An 18,421-nucleotide genomic window follows, 5' to 3' on the forward strand; every position below is an offset into this window, starting at 1 on the left:
ACCTCGCTCTAGGAATCATGCCACCCACCACACTCCCATACTCCTAGAGAAGACACGTGCTCCTCTGTTAAGCCATTGCTTTGTCTTTTATTCTCATGGTTTTCTAGTTTCACTTGGCTGCCTTGTTGGCCACACCGTGCTGCAGCCCTCTGCTTTCCCAGTAGGATCGCAGCCAGCCCAGACCTTCCAGGGTGTCTCCTGCAGTGACAGACAAGGTCTCCTGCTGCAGCTGGAGAAGCTGGAGCAGCTTCTGTTCAGGACAGAGCTCTCATCCCCAGATAGGGACTGACACCCACTACCTGCGCCCCCCAGGACCTGCCTGTCTTTACACAGTACCCAGCCAGCTGGTCTGTGCTTGGAGCTGCCCATGGGGCTCAGACCTGCAGGCCCACTCACCCTTCGGAGCATACTCGCACCCCACATAGCCAGTGTAGCCAAGGGACTCCAGGAGCTCGAAGAGGTAGGGGAAGTTCAACTCCCCAGGGCTATCGGGCTCGTGCCGCCCTGGTACCTGTGCAATCTGGATATGACCTAGGGAGAGAAGGGGGGAGAGGCCGTGCCCAAGGCAGCCCTGCCTGCAGCCTTCTTTGGCCATGAGACAAGGTGACCCAAGAGTAGCCCCACACCCCCAGCCAGCTACAGCAGAGCCTAGAGTAGGAGGGCCCCTGTCAAAGCCACTCCTGCCCAGTGGCTGCAGCGGAGCTGGCCAGGCACAGGGCGTTACCAATGAGTGGGAAGTATGTCTCCAGGTTGCGTGACAAATTGCCATCCATGATCTGGCAGTGAAAGAGGTCCTGGGGGTGAGAGGAAGATGGAGGGTGCAGCTGTTCAGCAGTGAGCAGTTAAGGACAGCTGTGCTATGGTCTCTGTCCCCTGTCCCCAGGAGGGGATAACAAGCCCATGGCCACCAGAACTCCCCTGTGGACCTGTGCAGGTTTCCCTCATGGAGAGCTTCAATGCTGACTCACCAGTTGCAGCTTCAGGTTGGGCCGTCCCACTTTCTCCAGGATGGCAGCAGCTAAGGGGACAAGAAATGAGAGATCATTGCCCCCAGGGTCGAAGCTTTGCAGAGAAGCCCCAGGACCCCCCTTCATCAACTGTGCTCCCTCAGCATCTGCCTGCTGGTGAGGCAACCTCCTGCCTTTCAGACTTTGGAGATCCTTCTCCTCCTCTGAAGGAGACTCTTGGTGTCTGGCTTACCATGGTGTGGGGTGTTCAGATAGTAGCGAGGGTCAGTGATGCGGTTGTTAATAGGCTCCAACAGTCCAATCATGTCTTCCTGTAACACAGTAATGTCACCCTGTGGAGCATCCTGTCATCTCTGCAGCAGGAATTGTAACTTCCCCATGCCAGGCTGGTGGGGTATTCTCCATCTTGGGTATCCCAAGAGCTGCACACTCAAAGCAGGGCCCATTCCCCACTTACCTGGGCCAGGAGGTCAGCAGTATATCGGAGATTCTCAATGAAGGTGGCTTCCATCTCACCTGCTACTGCAGCCCGCTCTGTGCCCAGGGGAACCCGCCCAGCCATCACATGAATCCTACAGGCACAGAGAGACAGTCACAGGCAGCAACTGCAAGCAGCTACCCTGATCCAATACTCCTTCCTCTGCTGATGGCAAAAGGGGCGAGGCTGGGGGAGCAGACAGAGAAGGGGGTAAGAGGAGCTATCTCCCCTGCAGGAGGCACAACAGCAGCCAGCGAGCTGCCAGACAGGACACAAATATGCACCATCTCAATACAGAGAGCGATGACTTTGAACCTTTTGCCTGACAAATCACAGACCTTGCCTCTTTCCTCTTTTGCCAACTGCCTTCAGCTTTCACCCTGAGGCTGGAGCTTTCTTGGGGTCTCACTCCTTGGGGGCCCCAACCCAGCATGCTGGGCAACCGGCATGCTGCTTCTGCCAGGGCCTGCCCTATGCATGGTGTCACTGCTTGCTGGCTGTAAGCAGGGAAGGGACAGTGCCCCGTGCTGGACTGCCCTGCCATGAAGGGCTCAAGGGCCAGGCCATCTTCAGCCACCATTGCAGGAAGGTGTTAAGGAGAAACAAAAACTTTTTCAATCTGCCTTTACCAGTGTGCAAGCGGCGCTGGGCAGCCTCTCGCCTGCCTGGCCCATGCCCTCCACAGGGCTTTGGACTGAGTTTCAACGGGAAAGAATGGTGCAAAGTAAGTGGAATAAAAGGGCCCTCTTGGTTTTCTGAAGGGAGCTGTGCCAGGCTAATTGCATCTTTTACGGTGTCTCTGCTGTGCTGGAGTCAGCGTGGCCTCAATAAAGCAACTGTTGTGGTGTCCTGGGGGAAACGACTGGTGCAATTGGGGAGGAAAAAGGGAGGATTATCCTGGGGACTGTAATGTGGAGGTGGGAACAAGAGCCTCCACTGCCAAGGGCAGGGTCAGGCTCATGCCTGGCAGCTCTGGGTCCACTCCCAGCGAGCACGCTGAGACCGCGGCCCCGCACAGCGGGGTCTGCCCCGAGCTGGCTCCGGCCCGACGCAGCCGAGCAGGAGATGGATGCTGCCCGGGAGAGGCTCCGTGACCCAGCGTGGGGAGGCACCGCGGGGCAAAGGGCGAGCTCCAATCGGGCGCAGCGCTGGAGCTGGAGGGCAGCAGAGGAAGCCCCCCCGGCGGCCGCGGGGCCGGGAGCGAGGCCGGAGCGGGGGTCCCACCTCGCACCTACCTGCGGCAGCCCACCGCCCTGGCGTAGTGCACGGCCGCCTCCAGGGCCTGCCGGAAGGCTGCCTGCCGCCCGGGCACGGCCGCCAGCCCCAGCTCGCCCGCCTCCTGGTCCCCTGGGAGAGAACGGCGGGGTCAGCGGAGGGCCCTCGCTACCCCACGCACGGGGAGAGCAGCGGGACGCGGCCGTACCGGGGGGGGTGTTGAGGAGCGCGATCCGCACCCCCGCCCGCTCCGCCGCGGCCCGCAGCTCCAGGGCCGGGCAGGCCGCCGGCCAAGCCGCCTCCACCGCTCCGAACCCGGCGGCTGCCGCCGCTTCCAGTCGCGCCGGCAGCCCCGGGAGCTCCTGGAAGAGCCACGAGAGGTTCGCGGAGAAGCGCAGCGCCATGGCAGGCGGGGCGGGGCGGGGGCGGTGCTCCCGCGGCCACTCCGGGCAGCGCGTCCCGTGTGGGCGGCCCCGCCCGTCCGCGGGGGGCAGCGAGCTCCCATCGGCGGGGACGGTGCTGGACTCAGTCCCGCGGCCGTGCGGCGCGCTGAGGGCTCCGGGACGTGCCCGCGGCCCTGGGTGAGCGGCCCCACGCCGCGCCCTGGCGGGCAGAGGCGGCCCCGCGCTGCCGGTGACACGCGTGGGGTTCCCGGCTTCGCCAGAGGGTCTGCGGGACAGGGGCGTGCTGGGGGCGCGTGGCACCGCGCGGCTGGAATCCGCTCTGGGAAAGGGGATTTTGCCAGGTGTTGGCCAGACACACGCAAAGCGCTCTCTTAATTGGTTTCCTGGGGAGCTTGTCTCTGACAGCGTCTCATTATGCGAGAAACCCTCTCTCCTTTTGTCCCATGCTCCGCATATTTTACCATAAAATGTTCATCTCCACTTCTGCGGAGCTGTGGCTTGGGCGTGCAGGAGTCTGACCCCGGCGGTGCCCGTAGCTCCCAGTCCCCATCCCCCGTGCTCTGTGTGTCCCCAGGCGCACTCCCAGGCTGCAGGTGGGGTGCGTGCCCTGTCCGGCCCATGCCCAGGGGCTGTGCCCTGCCTGGCAGAACGGCTACCATGAGCCGTGGACATTTCGCAGCCTCTTGTGCTCAGCTTGTTCTTGGGGGCTCCTACTCCGTGCTGGGGGAGTCCTGCGTGGTCCGACTCCTCTGTGGCTGCTGTAGTAGCCCTCTGCAGCCCCAGGCAACTGTTAAGCCCCAGGAATTCACTGTCCTTTGAGAGCCCAGCCTGGACAGAGGCCAGCCACAGCAACAGGTTTTTGGTGGAAGGTCAGGGCAGTGCCGGCCAAAGGGATAACAGTGGTGAAGCTAGCCACTATGGAGTCTCAAGTCAATTAAAGCTATTGATAATCAATTAGAACGGGCTTGACTCAACTTCTCAGTAATAATCCAAACTGTCGATTGCAGGGAGTGGCATCCACGTCCTCAGCACACGTGTCCCCAGGACACAGACTGCTCCCTGCCTGCAGCTGCCATGCCAGGGGAGCGCTGTACCTTACACGTCCTGTGGCCTCACTCTGTGGTGCACAGGGGTTGTCCTCCTCTTCACTCTTTCCTAGGAGGTGCCTGAGTGCAGGGGGGTGGATGACAGAGCTGCACAGTCATCGGAATCCCCAGAACGAGAGGTGGCTCCTGCCTGGCCTAGGGCTGCAGCCTCACTGGGTCCTTACACCTCAAAAAGGCATCACTGAGGTCATGCATTGCCCCGGCCCCAGCCATCCTGGTTGCATCTCTAGCTGGAGCCTGGGCCCCTGACAGGGTCAAAGCCCAGGAGTCAGTGTGTGGGAGCAGGAAAGCTTTGATGGGTCGGGATATCAGTGAATAAACACAGAACTGAGCCCCAGCATGTGGGTAATCTGGGCAGCTGGATGGGAATGCACAGAGCCCTCATGTAAACCTGCCCTGCAATGGCAGGCGAAGCTGAGGGCTCTGTGCTGAAGCATTAATAGCGTCTTTATGTCTCTGGTAATATATTGCATTGATTTTCTCATGTTATAACTGCGGTTCCTGCATTGCAGGCCAGTGTTTTGTCACTTTACCTTGACAGGACGCAGAGGATTTACTCCCTGCCGTGGCACATGCAGCTCTGGAGCCGTGTCTCACACTGGTGCTGGGGCCTGTGCTCGGCACCCTCTGTGTGAGGAGACAGCACAATGAGCATGGGGTGAGTTGGACCCCTGTGTCCCCGAGGAAGATGAGGAGGGGGCCGAACAGGGTGCTGGAGAGGGAGGGCAGCTCTGTACTGAGCATCTCTGCAGCTGCCCAGGAGTTTTATTAGCCTGAAGGAAACGTAGCTCCTGCACATTTTATTGTCGAGCTGACATTTCGTCGCAGACCCAGCTCTGGCCTCTGTGATGGCTGGGATGGGGAGGTGGCAGTGCCTTGGGGTGCCCCGCGGTGCCAACAGCAGCAGCCAAGCCAGCCCCCCACCCTGAGCCCACTGAAGTGGGGACACCAGTCCTCCCAGTACCCCATAAATCTCTCATCTCATTGTGCTGCAGGGAAGGTTTTATTTTTCTCCTCTATGAAACATGTTTTAATTTAAATTGAGATTTCTGTATTTTAACTGCTTGTCCCAGACTCTCAGGTGGCTCAGCTGGGGGCCATGAGGGATGAGGTGCTGTGGGCTGGGGTGGCTGGATGGCACCATCCCACTGACGTTTGTTACCTCTGTCCCTCCTGGGCACCCCCAGACCTGTCCCACTCCCCCTGCACCCTGTGGCTGTGCAAGGGAATCCAGGGCTCAGGCTAGGAGGGGGTATCCCAGGCATCCTTTCCCCCCAAGCTTCCTTCTCTCCTCTAAAGCACCCCAATAATTTGCAGCCATGTTTGGATTTTGGCTTTTACAGTGAGTAAATTCTAGCCTCTTTATGTGTGGAAAAAGGCTGAGAAAAATAATCCACATGTGACCCAGCATCTTGCGGAGACAGCTGCAGGAGCTTTGCTTGTATTAAATCTCATGATTTTTCACCAGTCTTCTTTAAACCTATGCCCCCAGGGTGCAAAGGAGCCAAGAGATGAAAAGCCTCTCCACAGGATCCAGCACCAACCCAGCCCCGTCTCCCCACCCATGTCCCCAGGCCCAGTGTATCCCCACAATGGCTGTGCCCTGAGCCCCGTCAGCCCCAGCCCCTGCCAGGGTGTCCCTCCCAGCTGCCCGGTGTTGGGGCAGGTTTTGCTGAGTGGTGTGACCTGGCTGGCTGCATGTGTATGCCCTCCTCCTTAGCGCACCTGAATTTCTTGGACCTGCTTTTTTCCGTGGCCATGGGCACCAGTGGGACTCAAGGACCTGGCACTGAAGGGAGGTGGCAGCCCCGGTGCCTGCTGGGGACTCCTTGGTGGGATTGTCACTCTGTCAAGTCCTCCTCTGCTTACCCTGGTCAGTGCATACTGTACAGAGTTAATTTGTTAATTAGTGTCTTTCTGCTGCTGAGCCACCTGTTTTCTGCCGTTGAAGTCTGCTGTGCCTTTCAGCCACCTTTGCTGCTCACTCAGTTTCTACCTCCTAATATGAAGAAGCTGCCTTGGCTGCTAATGATGGTGTGCAGCAGTACTGTGCCATAGCTGGGGCTTGCCCTGGTCCTGTGGGGTCCTCCCCTCCTGGACCCCCTTTCACCTCCTCCTCCTCTTCCTCTTCTTCATCTTTGCCTTCTTCTTTTATTTCTTCTTCCTCCTCTGCTCCTTCCCCTCCATCCCTCCACCCCCTCCATATCTCATCTCCTCTCTTCCCCTGTCCCCCTATTCCCTCTGTACTTCTGTCCCCTCCATTTTTCTGGTTGCAGGCACTGCACAGCACATGGGAGATGCAGGGTAAGTTGGCAGTCCCTCCCAAAGCTGTGACAAAGATTCCTGCAGGATGCCTGTGCTAGTTTGAAAACAAACCAGTGGGAGGCACCAAGTCAGAATAACAATTTAACGGAAATTAAAGAAAAGGGAAAAAAAAGGTAAAAGAAAACACTGTCAAACTGACAGAGTCAAGGTACAACCTGACACCCTGTTAGGCAGGGTGGTGGTAGCAGTCTGGTAGAATGGTGGCTGCAGTCCTCTGAAGCAGTGATCCTGTAGTAAAACAGTCTGCTCGTCCTCAGGAAGTCCAGTGGTGGCTGTGTAGCTCCTGTCCTCTGGAAATCCAGTGGGAAGCCGGTGTCTCTGGTGTTCAGCCTCAGCTTATATCCACGCTGGGATGCTTGGTTCCTCCCTCTGGGTGGAGCATCTCACAATGGGGTAACAAGTCATGAGGCAGAGTGTTGATTAGGCTCATTAACAGAAGATAATCCGGAGGGAGTTATCTCTGAGTCAGGCGGCAGGACAATGATGGGCAATTAACAGAAAGATAGTCTGGGGGGAGGAGGCAAGGAAACACTGCCCCACCTGATTTTAACAGCTGATGGGGATGGTAATAGAATACACTGCAACCCAGGACAATGCCTTAATGAGCACATTGTCCAGCTCAGGCCTCACTTTCTTGCAGCCTCCAAAAACACATGGATATAAAAAAATCTATATACCAAGTTATGGGAAACAAAAGCCCAACATTTGCCAACTTACGGCTATTCTTCGTCAAGAAGGATTGAACTGGGTGCAAATACGATATAATCCCAGCAGAGCCAAGTTAAGGACTGAGCACCCCTGCATCCCTGCAGCTCCCAGCAGGGGTGGGCTCTCCATCAGCTGGCCAGGATTTTCTTGCTATTCCAAGATTTCACAGGAAATTAATGAGGAGGCCAAATTCTACTCCAGCTCTTGGAGGAGGCCAGGGCGGGCGGTGCCTGGGCCCGCTGAGCTGGCAGATGTTGTTTAACATTCCCGGCAGTAATTAATAGATGGTTTCATCACTCTTGTACAATTCAAGCATGTCGTCCTGCTTCTCTCCAAATACAGAGCAGAAATATTTGTTAAACGTGGCTGGTGTTTTTGCCTCATCATTAGTGCTCGAGCAGCTCCAGCCGCTCCAGGATTTATCACCGTGCCAGAATTTCTTTTGGCCTCATGATGCTGCCACTATCCCTCCCTCCACTGCTGGCCCCTCCTGTCAAGAGGCTCCCTTTATCACTTTCCCTCTGATTGATGTCCTGCTGGTTGCACCCTCTCCTTTACATCATGATTATGGATTCCTCCCTTTTCCTTTCAGTACACTGCAGGAGGATGGGCTTTGGCCAAAGCATCTCCCTGACCAGGGGCACCCTGTGGAATTCAACCCAGAAAGGGTCTGCAGGGATCACTCCCACTTCCCAGCACCCATGATGAGATGCACCCCTGGGGGTGCTTCATCACACAGTGTTCAGGTGGGCAGGTGAGACCACCCCAAGCAGTGATATATGTGGGGACACAGCCTGGGCAGGGCTGGGCACAGCACGGTGACATCAAGCAGTGGCTTGGAAGCAGGGCAGAGCTGCCTTGAGGGAAGTGGCAGCCCATTAGCCAGCATCACTGGCACCCCAGGGAATCACTGCAGATATAAATTAATAGGAACCTCCCAGCTCATCATTAGTTATTAATAGTATCTATCAGTTATTACCTATTAGTTATTAATAGGAGCCTGCCTGCTTGAGTTCACTCCCAAACAAAAGGAAGCGGGTTCCCCCCAGGAGTGCCCTGCTCATGGCAGTGGCATGGCACAGTGTCAGTCCCCATGCCCAGGGAGGAGACATAGTGGGAACACAGGGGACAGGCATTCAGCAGGGCCCCAGTGGCAAACCTGACAGGGGAAAGCAGGGCCCAGGGAGGGAAGGGGCTGCTCCCACTGCTGCCTGCCTGGCCGAGCCGAGGCTGGCGAGGTGCACGGGGTCTGAGTTCAGCCTTTCCCTGCCTGGAGGCGCAGGGATCCTATGCAGCCCGACACCTCCAGGGCACAGCCAGTTCCTGGCTCTCACCCCCTCCCACAGCCCCACGGGGCTCAGTGACCAGCCCCAGCAAAGCCGGCCCCAGCACACTCAGCCGTGGGGCGCAGGATCCGGTCGGTCCTTGTGGCCCCCTCCCCAGCACAGCCCGCTGCAGCCCGGTCACCATGTTAAGCCATCTCTTAATTAATCAGGCTGATTGTAATGTGTTTTTAGGGCATTAAAATTCAATTGTGGAATTCTCCGCTGGCTGGGCTCGCAATGAATACAGAAGTTTGCCTAATTAGAGCTGACACGCAGCCGGCGGGAGAACCAGACAAACAGCCCCGCCAGGGTTGCCCACCTCGGGCCCCTCGCCTGGCCCCAACACCCCCATCCCTGCCTCTGTGGGGACCAGCACCGACCACCCCCGCCGTGGGCACCCAGCCCCTGCCCTGGGCACAGCCCGGCGCTGCCTGGCCCTGGTATCCTTGGGGACAGCTTCATCCGTACGCCTGTGCCAAACCCCTGTCCGGGCACCAGGCAAGAGCAGAAGAGATGTTTCCTCATCGGCAGCATCAGGTCTTCGTTGTCATTACCACGGCAATTATCATCTCATTTGGAGTCTTTAGCTGCCATAATCTGTCTCTTGCACTGATTTATTCCGCAGGTCTCTTCCCCAGACGTGCAGGAGGGAAAGAGTCATCAATAAGGAGTCAACGAGCTCCGTCTCCCGGGAAAACCTCTTCCTACCCGGAGCTGAGCAAAGGTGCCCGGCAGCTGGACCGTCCTCCCGAGCAGAGCAGGGCTGTCCACACACAGCACATGGCCGGGGCCGAACCGAAACCTGTCACTTCCCGGCACCATTGCGGAGCAGGTTTCCCCAAACCTGGCGCGTTTGTTACTTCAGCTGCTGCTGGCACCAGCACACACGAGGCTGAACTGGCCCGCGGGCTGGGAAGCAGAGGAGGGTGTTCACTCTTCAGGGACGGACAGTCACCCAGGGGCCACTGCGTGCGGTCGCCAGAGCTCCCTGGGCGGGGTTATCGCTCCTGCCTGGCTCTGGCGTGGCTGTGCCAGCACAGCCCTGCTCCCCCCTCTTGCTCCTCTGCCCCCCGCTCCATCCCTGCCAGGAGGCAGCCGTGCCGGCCGGGCGCAGGGCAAGCAGGGCTGTGCTGTGGGGCTCCGGGCTGGTGCATCCCTTGGGAAGGCCCCTGCAGTGACAGGTGATGCAGGGGGAGGCATCTGCTCACACCGGCTGGCCCCACTGCCCAGCTCTCCTGGGCATCATTCTGGGGCAGCACTCGGGTCTCCTGACTGCTGTGAGCAGCCACCCAGCTCTCCCCATACACAGGACACTCCAGGCACAGGGGCTGGTGGCAGCGGTCACCCTCGCTGAGCACATGGAGCAGGATGCCATCCCTGCAGTGCCTCCAGGAGAGATTCTGTGTCTCCACAGCCCATGGTGCCCATCCCTGCTCCCACCCCAGACCCCTCATATAGCAGGGTGCCTGAGGCAAGTGTGGGGTCAGCAGGACAAGGGGAAGCCACCGGGTTTGGGCACAGGTAGGAAGTCATTGCCAAGTCCCCTCAGCACAGCTGAGGCCGGCAGTGGGGCACAGTGGATTGGGGCAGGCAGGGTGGCAGTGAGGCTGTCGTTCCTCACAGCTCCATCCCCAGTTCAGTGACTCGGCTCCCATCCCACGGTTGCACCCACCACAGCTAAACCTGCCTAATGGAATCCACTTACATGCAAAATCCCCAGAAAAAAGTGGTAATTAATGAAGTCCCTTTCATTACCATTATGCAAATGCGATTAATTTCAGCTGTTATGAATATGCAAATATTACAATTATGCTTAATTGCCAATGTGTGTAGGGGAGTGGGCAGAATATCAAGTCTCAGACCAGGGCCCAGGAGCTTTGGGGTGCAGAGTCACTCCAGGACGTTTCAGGCAGGAGGGGGAAGGCCAACTAGAGAGGCTCTACCTGCTCCTGTGGGCTCAGCAGGAGTGTGTGTGAGGGGACAGGCAGCAGGGACATACGTCAGCCACCATCTGCCTGTGTCATGGATCCTGCATGAGCTCCTTCTTCCCACCCCCCAGTGCTCCAGGAGAGGCTCCACACTGCATTGTGACCCCTAAGCCCTCTGCCAGGTAAGCCTGTCCCCAACAACACTGTCCCTCCACTTCCACTTCTGTTCAGACTCACATGACATTCACTGTGCTGCAGGGAGGAGAAGGAAAAGGAGCAGGAAGGCCACCAGGCGACATGGTGCTACAGGGCTGGAGGCAAATGGCAGTGGGAGGCAGAGATGTGCCCTGACCCTGCTTCCTGCCAGCTGAGGCAATGCTGGCCCCATGCCCACACACGGTGCCACTGCTTTTAGCAAGCCCCGGCTGTCACTGGTCCTGCTGCAATCTCAGGATTGGAGCCACTTGCTGCAAGGGAATCCTGTCCTCTGAGCCAGCTGGGCCCTCCACCCCTTCCCTCACCATTTAGTTGAGGGTTTGGCCTGTCCCACTGCCTGGGATGCTCTGGGCATGGTGGGGCTGGAGGGGGGGGCAGTCAGCACATCAGACATCACAGGTGCTCTGGCAGGGCTGCAGCAGTCGGGCTGTGGAGATTCCCTTCATGGGGCCACAGGATGTTCTGTTTGGGACCATAGGGATGTCCTGCGTGAGTCCCGCTCCCTCCGGAAGGCAGGCAGCAGCCGGGGGCCGGGCCGTGCAGCCGGCAGCCAGCAGGCTGTGCTCCTGCTCCCCACAGCGCTCGGACGCCACGCAGGGAAAGGCCGGAGCAGGGCACTGCGCTCCGGCCGCGCCGCCGCCTGCCGCCCCAGCGCTCATCCTGTCCCGGCCTGAGCCCGGGGCTGCCCCAGCTGTGCTTAGAGCTGGCAAAAGAACCTTTCCCGAGGCAGAGCAGCCCACATGTGCCTCAGCGCCTCTCAGCCCCGTCCTGCCATCCCGGTCCGGGCAAGCGCCCCGTCTCAGCCGTCACAGCGGCCCCGGACTGGCAGAGAGCAGAAGAGTGGTCCCTGCCTGCCCCGGGTGAAAGCTGCTGGCCACTGGCCGTGCACGGGCTCTGTTGTGCCACAGAGGAGAGGTGTGCCGGCTGGGGAGACCGTCTGTCCCAGCACCTCTCGTTCTGTCACCTCCAACTCCCCACTGCAGCCTTTGGGCTCCTGTCCCCACTGGCGCAGGGGGAGCCCAGGCTGCCACCCCAGGGAAGGTGGCAGAGGAATGGGGTTGTAAGGACACTGCCACCCCTGCAAGGACCCTGGTGCCTGCTCCCCACAGCCCCAGCAATCCCATCTCCGCAGTCCAGCGAGGCTGATGGCTCTGGGGCTGGGGAGCCTTTTCTTCACCCACCACCACAAGTTTCTTTCCCACAGTGACAGTGACTGGCTGGAATACACATCTTCCCCTCTGTGCCTCCAATGTGGAGACAAAGCAAGACTCCCCTATTACTCAGGCTAATTTGAGCACCATGTGCCTTATTGGAGGACCTCTCACACACAGGGAAGAGAAACCAAGCAAGGTAGCAGGCAACAGGGTGCCCAGGGGCTGGCAGGAACAGGCAGCCCCCATGCCTGCACCCAGCAGCACAGCCTGAGCTTGTCCCCAGCCCCAAATCCCCCTGGCCTCTTCCCATGGGGCTCAGCTAAAAAGAGAAGGAGAAGCAGGAGATTGAGAGGCTCCTCAGAGCTGCCTCTTGGTTTCCAAGGCAATGAGACATAATGGCTGTTCATCCCGGCAGGGTCATCCCTCTGTGCTGGAGCTCTGGAAGAAGGGGCTGGGGTTCAGCTGCAGCCCCCAGCCCTGACATCCCAGCCCCCCAGCCTACTGGAATGTGCTGAGCACCCAGAGCCTTGTCCCTGCCAGGGCCAGCTCTGCTCCGTGCAGGTCAGCACTGGCCAGGCACTGCTCAGGGGCACAGTTTGCTTCACACAGGCTGTTCCCTCGCCATCAGTCGCCATCAGTGCTGGGGAGGGAGCAGGATGTTTGATTCCTCCACACAGCTGCCACCGTGTCCTGCAGATGCTGCTGGGGTGCCCAACCTGGGGTGACCCTCAAGGGTTTCAAACCAAGTGTGGCCACCCATGGGTGCTGTCACCACTGTGTCCAGTGGTCCTCTAGTGATTCGCAGCAGGTGCTTGGGGTATGACAAAGGCACAGTCACAGCCCTGCTCCCTGTGATGCCCCTTGTGTTTTCCCAACTAATTGAATTCAGAGAGATTTCTTCCCAGCAGTGCCAATCGATGAACCCCGTGTTACCAGCCCCTCCCCTCACCACCCTCCCGCCCCCCCTGCCCCCGCCCCGCCCCTTGGGATGGATATGGGCAAAGGGAAAAATTGAATTTGCGGCCATTTTCCTTGGGATTTAATTGGGCAGTCTCACCTCGTTGCCTTAATCCCGGGCGCTGACGTGCGCAGCAGAGACGGCAGCTCCCCGTATTTATCACTTTTCAAATATTTGCCTCTTTGCAGTTGTGGGAAATCGATGCTCCTGCCTGTGGCATGCCGGGAGCGACCTGGCCGGGCGGCCGGGCGACTGGGGATCCATCAGCCGCTGCCGTCGCTATCGACAGGGCGATTGGGGTTTAAGAGGCACTTTGATAGCAGGACCGGCACACATTAAGTGCTCGTCATCAGGGGATGATCATGACTTATTACTGCTAATTCTCCCCGCGCAGCGGCGGGGCTGCAGGGCTCTTCCCCGCTAATCGCCGCACGGCTCCGTGGCGAGGAGCCGGCGGAGGTTCCCACCGCGCTCCCCGGGGACAGGATGCCGTGTCACTCCCTGTGCTCCCGCTTCGGCCCTCGGTGCCTTTGGGGGTCCGTGTCCCCAGGCCGCGGGATATTGCCGGGGGACCCTCTTCCCCACAGAGAAGAGAGAGGGTTTTCTCTGCCCCCTCACCACATATCCAGCCTGAGGGAGGCTGAGTCCCTGCCAAGCTCCTGCCAGGCCAGATGGGATGGTGGAGGGACTGCGAAGCTCTGGTGCAGCCACAGCTGCGGGTGCCTGTGGAGAGGACAGATGCCCATGCTGTGCCCCTCACCTCTCACTGAGCATTCCCAGGCCCTGGTGCTGGCTGCAGTTCCTCTATCGTGCACCATTGCTCCCCTCAAGCCATCAGCATCTTGATCACTGGGGGTCTCAGCTGGACAGGAGACAGGACCAGCATCTGTGAGAATAGCAGCGCTGCCAAGGAATCCTGTACAGCTGGTGTGTAGCCCAGGGATGGGGGACAGCTGGGATGCGTGGTGTCTGCATTTCCTGCAGTGTGGAGTGTAGGGGAAACTCTTCTGAGCTCGTGCCAGGTAGCCCTCAGTGCTCCTGATCACTGTCATGATAGCTTGGCTCTGGTCCCATGTTTGCCTCCTTGGATCCCTCCTCCCCGGGGTGCTCCAGGACCCCTGTGAAAACCTGAGCATCCTCCAGTTCCCTGGCAGAGGTACTGTGGGCAACCACTGAGCCCTTTGCCAGCATGGGCTCTTGCTGTGAAACCAGCCCGATTAGTGTCATCCAGCCCTGTCACTTGGAAGGTGTCCAGTAATGAGCAGCCAGAGAGAGAGGGATCCTTGGTGGCAGCGAACAGACACTGCTGTCACCATGCAGTGCCTCTGGCACACCAGGACTACCAGCTCTGTGCTGGGAGTGGGACCATGGAGGCACTTCCCAGTGGACCCATGCAAGGGATGGGAGCAGCAAGTGATCCTGTCCTGTCCCCTCTGGGTGGGGAAGGTGGTCCCAGACTCCCTACATTAGCACTGAGACAGGTGGGGGATGCTCCTGAGATGCACAGAGCCAGCCATGTTCCCCCAGCCATGGTGCAGAGGACAAAGGTCTTGGCAGCTGGATGCTAGAGCCTTGCTGGCATGGGGTGGGCACATCCAGAAGGAAGGGCATGTGGAACGGGGAATGGCTCCATGCCTGGCTGCTGCAATCCTGCTGGAATCCATCCATCCATCCATCCATCCATCCATCCATCCTTACATCCATCCTTTCATCCATCCATTCCTTCTCCCTTTCTTCCTCCCTTGGCTCCCTCTCTACAGCCTGGCTTTAGCTCACATCCTGGACTGTCCATCTTGGGGTCACATTGGGGCTGGCTGCTCTGGCAGTGAGGACCCTGCTTCTAATTTCCAGCCCAAATTTTTTCATGGCCAGTTGAAACCCATCATTAGTATGCCAATGCTGTGCTCCAGCCTGGCAGTGCTGTGCCCTCCTGCATGCTCATCACAGTGTGCTCAGAGGGAGAGAGCCTCTGTCCTCCAGCTCCTGGAGGTCTCCATGGGGACATCCTCGGGTGGACAGTTGGATGCTTGCAGAGGGCCTGAGCCCAGTTTCCCTCCTCAGCTCCTTGTCCTGTGCCCTTGCCCTGTGTCCCCAGGTCGTGTGTCCTGGTGCCTGCCCTGGCAGTGTGAGATGTCCATACCCTGTTCCCAGAGTCACCCCCGGTGTGACAGGCTTCACCCACTTGTCCTCATTGCAGTGGGGGCTCACTGCCTTCAGCCCCACAGGTAGCCTTTAGCAAGGGACCTAATGAAATGAAGGGGTCAAACCAGGTCCATGGGGCTGGTGACATGCTGCTGACCACTGGCTCGCATGGCCTCAGTGCCACTGCCACCAGTGACCCCAGCAGAGTTCCCCGGGGGCTGTGCTGCTCAGCCTGGTGTGAGGAGCAGGTACCATCCTGGGATGCTCTGGAAAGGGCACAAGGGCCACCTTCCCTCCCTGCTACTGCCATGTAGGAACCCCTTTCTGGAGATGAAAGATTCATCAGAGGCTGAGCTGGGGTCTAGGGCTTTGGAGGATGGGAATTGGTTTCCCTGTTAAGCGCTGGGTTTGGCTTTTTTAGCAGCCTGTTTATGGGAACGGAACCGCCCCAGCGTGAATTATTCATGGCCCCTCGAAAGCTCATTCTCAAAATATCAATTTCTCCAGTCATGTCAAGCAGCACTTAAGCCTAAAAGCCTTGTAAAAATGAACCACTGGCCCAGTGAGCCGGGGAGGGGATGGAAGCAACCAGGAGCAGAGCTCCGCAGGGGATCCTGCCCTTGGCCCCTGCACCCACCTGGCAGGTCCAGTGTCAGGAATTTCAGGAGGGGACCTAGCATGGGGTGGAGAGTTGGCATGGGGATAGCAGACATCACCCCAGAGGGGAGCAAGGAAGGTGACTGCAGTGCCTGGGGACACTCCCTCAGGCTCTCTCCTGGGCAAGCTGCTCTTCTCAGGCAGAGGGGATATGCAGATCTCCCTGCTCTGGGCATCACGGCAGCATTTATGGAGCCACAAGAGGAATTAATCAGGTGGAGGAACAGGGACAAGTGCAGGCATTAGCAGAGGGAGCTGCTGCAGCACAAACCAGGACAGCCGTGGCTGCAGATGCCACAGTGATGCTCTCCTCCCACGGGGCTGCAGCTGGGACACTGGGACCCCCACACATTTGCACAGAGCCCTGCTCAGCAGGTCACCCTCCCTGGCTGGGGCCATCAATGCCAAACCCTCTGCTTGCCTGCTGGCACAGGGAGGAGGGCAGGGCAGGCAGGCTGAGGGCATCCCCGGCTGCCCCAGCAGGGCAGCCCCAAGTGGCAGCAGGGACCTTGCAGGCAACAGCTGGGCCAGAGCAGCACTGTTGGTAATTACTAATTAAAATGCAGATGCTCCCCAAACTGCAACTTTTAGTTTCTCTAGCAACTGCTAAATCGAAAGCAATGAGGCAGGGAAGCACCAAGTGATGCTGTGGGTGCCACTGTGCCAGTGCTGGTACCAGCACTGGTGTCAGTGTAGGCAGGCGATGCTGGTCCTGCCCTGGTCCAACCCCACAGCCTTGTGTGGCATTTCCAGCCTCGATGCTGGGGAGAGGTTGGTGGGTGCCCCAAGCTGGAGGGGGGGCTGAGCCCACGAGGGCCAGCAGGCAGCATCCTGCCCTCCCCCTGCCTCACACAATGCAGTTCCCTGCAGTCCATGGGCAGGAGAGGCTCAGCTCCCAGCAAGGCTGGGTTTATTCCTTGCCACCTGCTCCAAGCCCATCACCTGCTGCAGGTTCTTCAGCCCCACTAGTCCCAGCAGGCCTGTGCATCCTGCCCTTGCCCAGTGTTCACAGTGGTGTCAGGCAAGTGGAGAGCCCATGGCCAGACTGGGTATCCCAAAGCAGAGATGGGGGATGGTTTTCCACAGAACCAACTGCTCGCAGGAAGGCAAAAAACATGAACAAATAGAAAAGTCAGAGGTTAATGTGCCCTGCCCACAGAGCTGTGTAAAATCTGTTTCAGGAAAGAGGATACCCCATTTCTCCTTAAACCTACACCTAAACACAATATCACCTCATGTTGCAGCTTGCTCTGCTGTGCTATCCCTGGCACCTCAGGCTGTGATGCTGCAGCAAACCATCTTCTTCTTCACTATCATTTCTCAAATCTTCTGCACACCAGGGAAGTCTTTGCAACCTCACATTACCTGTTGCTGAAAACAGTAAATAGTTTTGATCCCCAGGGCCTCCCCTTGGCATAGGCTTTCTCTGATGTTTCCCCATTAACAGGACCAGGTAGGGAATCTGTCCATGAGCAGGTTTTTAATCCATCTGCTGTGTCCTCTTAATTCCTCATAAAACAAGTTTTTAATCAAAATGTCATGTTGCAATAAATGAAATGGTGAAGGGAAATCCATGGTGCTCTGCTGGTGGAGCTGTCTGTGCCTGCCAGGCTCTGATCCTGCCCAAAGAGGCAGTGGATCTGCTACGCAGGGACGATGTGGGACATAGAGTGGGCTCCCTCCTGGCTCTTTGACATGACCCCAGATGAGCCCTCCACTGTTTCACTGAGTTCAGCATCTCCCCACTTGTTCTTTGCTCTTTGCAGCATCCCTTTTTCTTTGCCATCCTTGCCCAGGGGAAAGCGACTCTGCCTCCAACACGAGGTTTGGGCCATGCTCCAGGTTTTGGGCATGGCTCTATTTTCCCTTTAATTTGGTCTAAATTAATGTCTGGAGGACTCGTCAACAAGACCCCTCTGCAATGGGGTGATCTACCTGCACCCATAGGCCTGCCCCTGCTGCACCTGCACGTTCCCTCCTGCTGCAGGGCTGTGAGTCACCTGCCCACTGGCATTATCAGCACCAAAGTGAGTGCCAGAGGGGCTGCCCAGGTGCCCTGGATGGGAGGATGTCAGCATGTGACAGTATGATCATTTCCATGGCAACAGTATATGATGGCATAGGCATGGTTTGCTGCTCCACAGTGTTGGTACCGGTGCCTGCAGCTCAGGTGGCCCATCAGTGTGTTCCTCCTGGAGGCAGCAGCATGGCATAGGCACCTTCTGCGGGGTGCAAAGGGCTGCCATGAGCCTGAGCAAACCCACAGCTGGTCCCAGACCACCTCTGTGAATGTGGGGCAGAGCTGTGCCCACAGCTGGCTCAGTGGAGGCATATGGGAGCCATGGACCTCTTGCCCAGGTCCCCTTGCTCTGCAGTGAGGGCAGAAGCCACTCAGGAGCACGACAACACAGTGGGTGCCACAGGTCTGCCGCTAGCATGAACCCCTGTCCCTGGCAGACACAGGACAGGGCAGCATTCCCGTGTGCCCTGTGCCCTTTCCCGAATGAAGGCACCGACATGCTGACACTGAGCACAGCACCCCTGCTCTGAGCAGAGCCAGGAGGAGCCAACCCTGAGCCCTGGTCTGTGGGGGTCTGGCAGCTCCCACTCCCTCTGCTCCTGCACTTCTGCAGCCTACACTGTGCCCAGGGTGAGCATCCACAGGCCACGGGCTGGAGCTGAGCGCGGCAGGGGCTTCGTGGCCAGCTGGGAACATGACAGGTAGGGAGGGACAGAGGGCAGGTGAGCAGCACGTGAGTGCTCAGCCTTGCTCCCGTCCCCAGCACGCCTGTTGCTCAGAGAGACCTGCCAGGGAGAATGGAGTGGGCACTTAATCT

At 58.5% G+C, this 18,421-nt stretch overlaps 1 protein-coding gene across 1 annotated transcript; it reads right to left on the reverse strand.

The window, feature by feature from the left end:
• Positions 1 to 63: 63 nt before the first annotated feature.
• On the reverse strand, positions 64 to 3,091 carry HYI (hydroxypyruvate isomerase (putative)). The gene is made up of 8 exons (XM_032117234.1): positions 2,870 to 3,091; positions 2,682 to 2,793; positions 1,426 to 1,540; positions 1,201 to 1,279; positions 969 to 1,018; positions 725 to 794; positions 397 to 531; positions 64 to 198 (listed from the first exon to the last, which is right to left on the reverse strand). Exons 1-8 carry the CDS (start codon positions 3,063 to 3,065, stop codon positions 110 to 112), a joined length of 846 nt encoding a protein of 281 aa, XP_031973125.1. The 5' UTR covers positions 3,066 to 3,091; the 3' UTR covers positions 64 to 109.
• Between the last annotated feature and the right edge of the window lie 15,330 nt (positions 3,092 to 18,421).

The sequence above is a fragment of the Corvus moneduloides genome, chromosome 9, assembly GCF_009650955.1.
Source record: "Corvus moneduloides isolate bCorMon1 chromosome 9, bCorMon1.pri, whole genome shotgun sequence".
Lineage (NCBI taxonomy): Eukaryota > Metazoa > Chordata > Aves > Passeriformes > Corvidae > Corvus > Corvus moneduloides.

Excerpts from the sequence above, each read along its gene's own strand:
- HYI (XM_032117234.1), bottom strand. The coding sequence starts at position 3,065 with ATGGCGCTGCGCTTCTCCGCGAACCTCTCGTGGCTCTTCCAGGAGCTC. Across the intron at positions 1,541-2,681 it reads AGGGCGGTGGGCTGCCGCAG|GATTCATGTGATGGCTGGGC; the intron begins GTAGGTGCGAGG and ends CTGTGCCTGTAG. Across the intron at positions 1,280-1,425 it reads CTGCTGACCTCCTGGCCCAG|GAAGACATGATTGGACTGTT; the intron begins GTAAGTGGGGAA and ends ACTGTGTTACAG.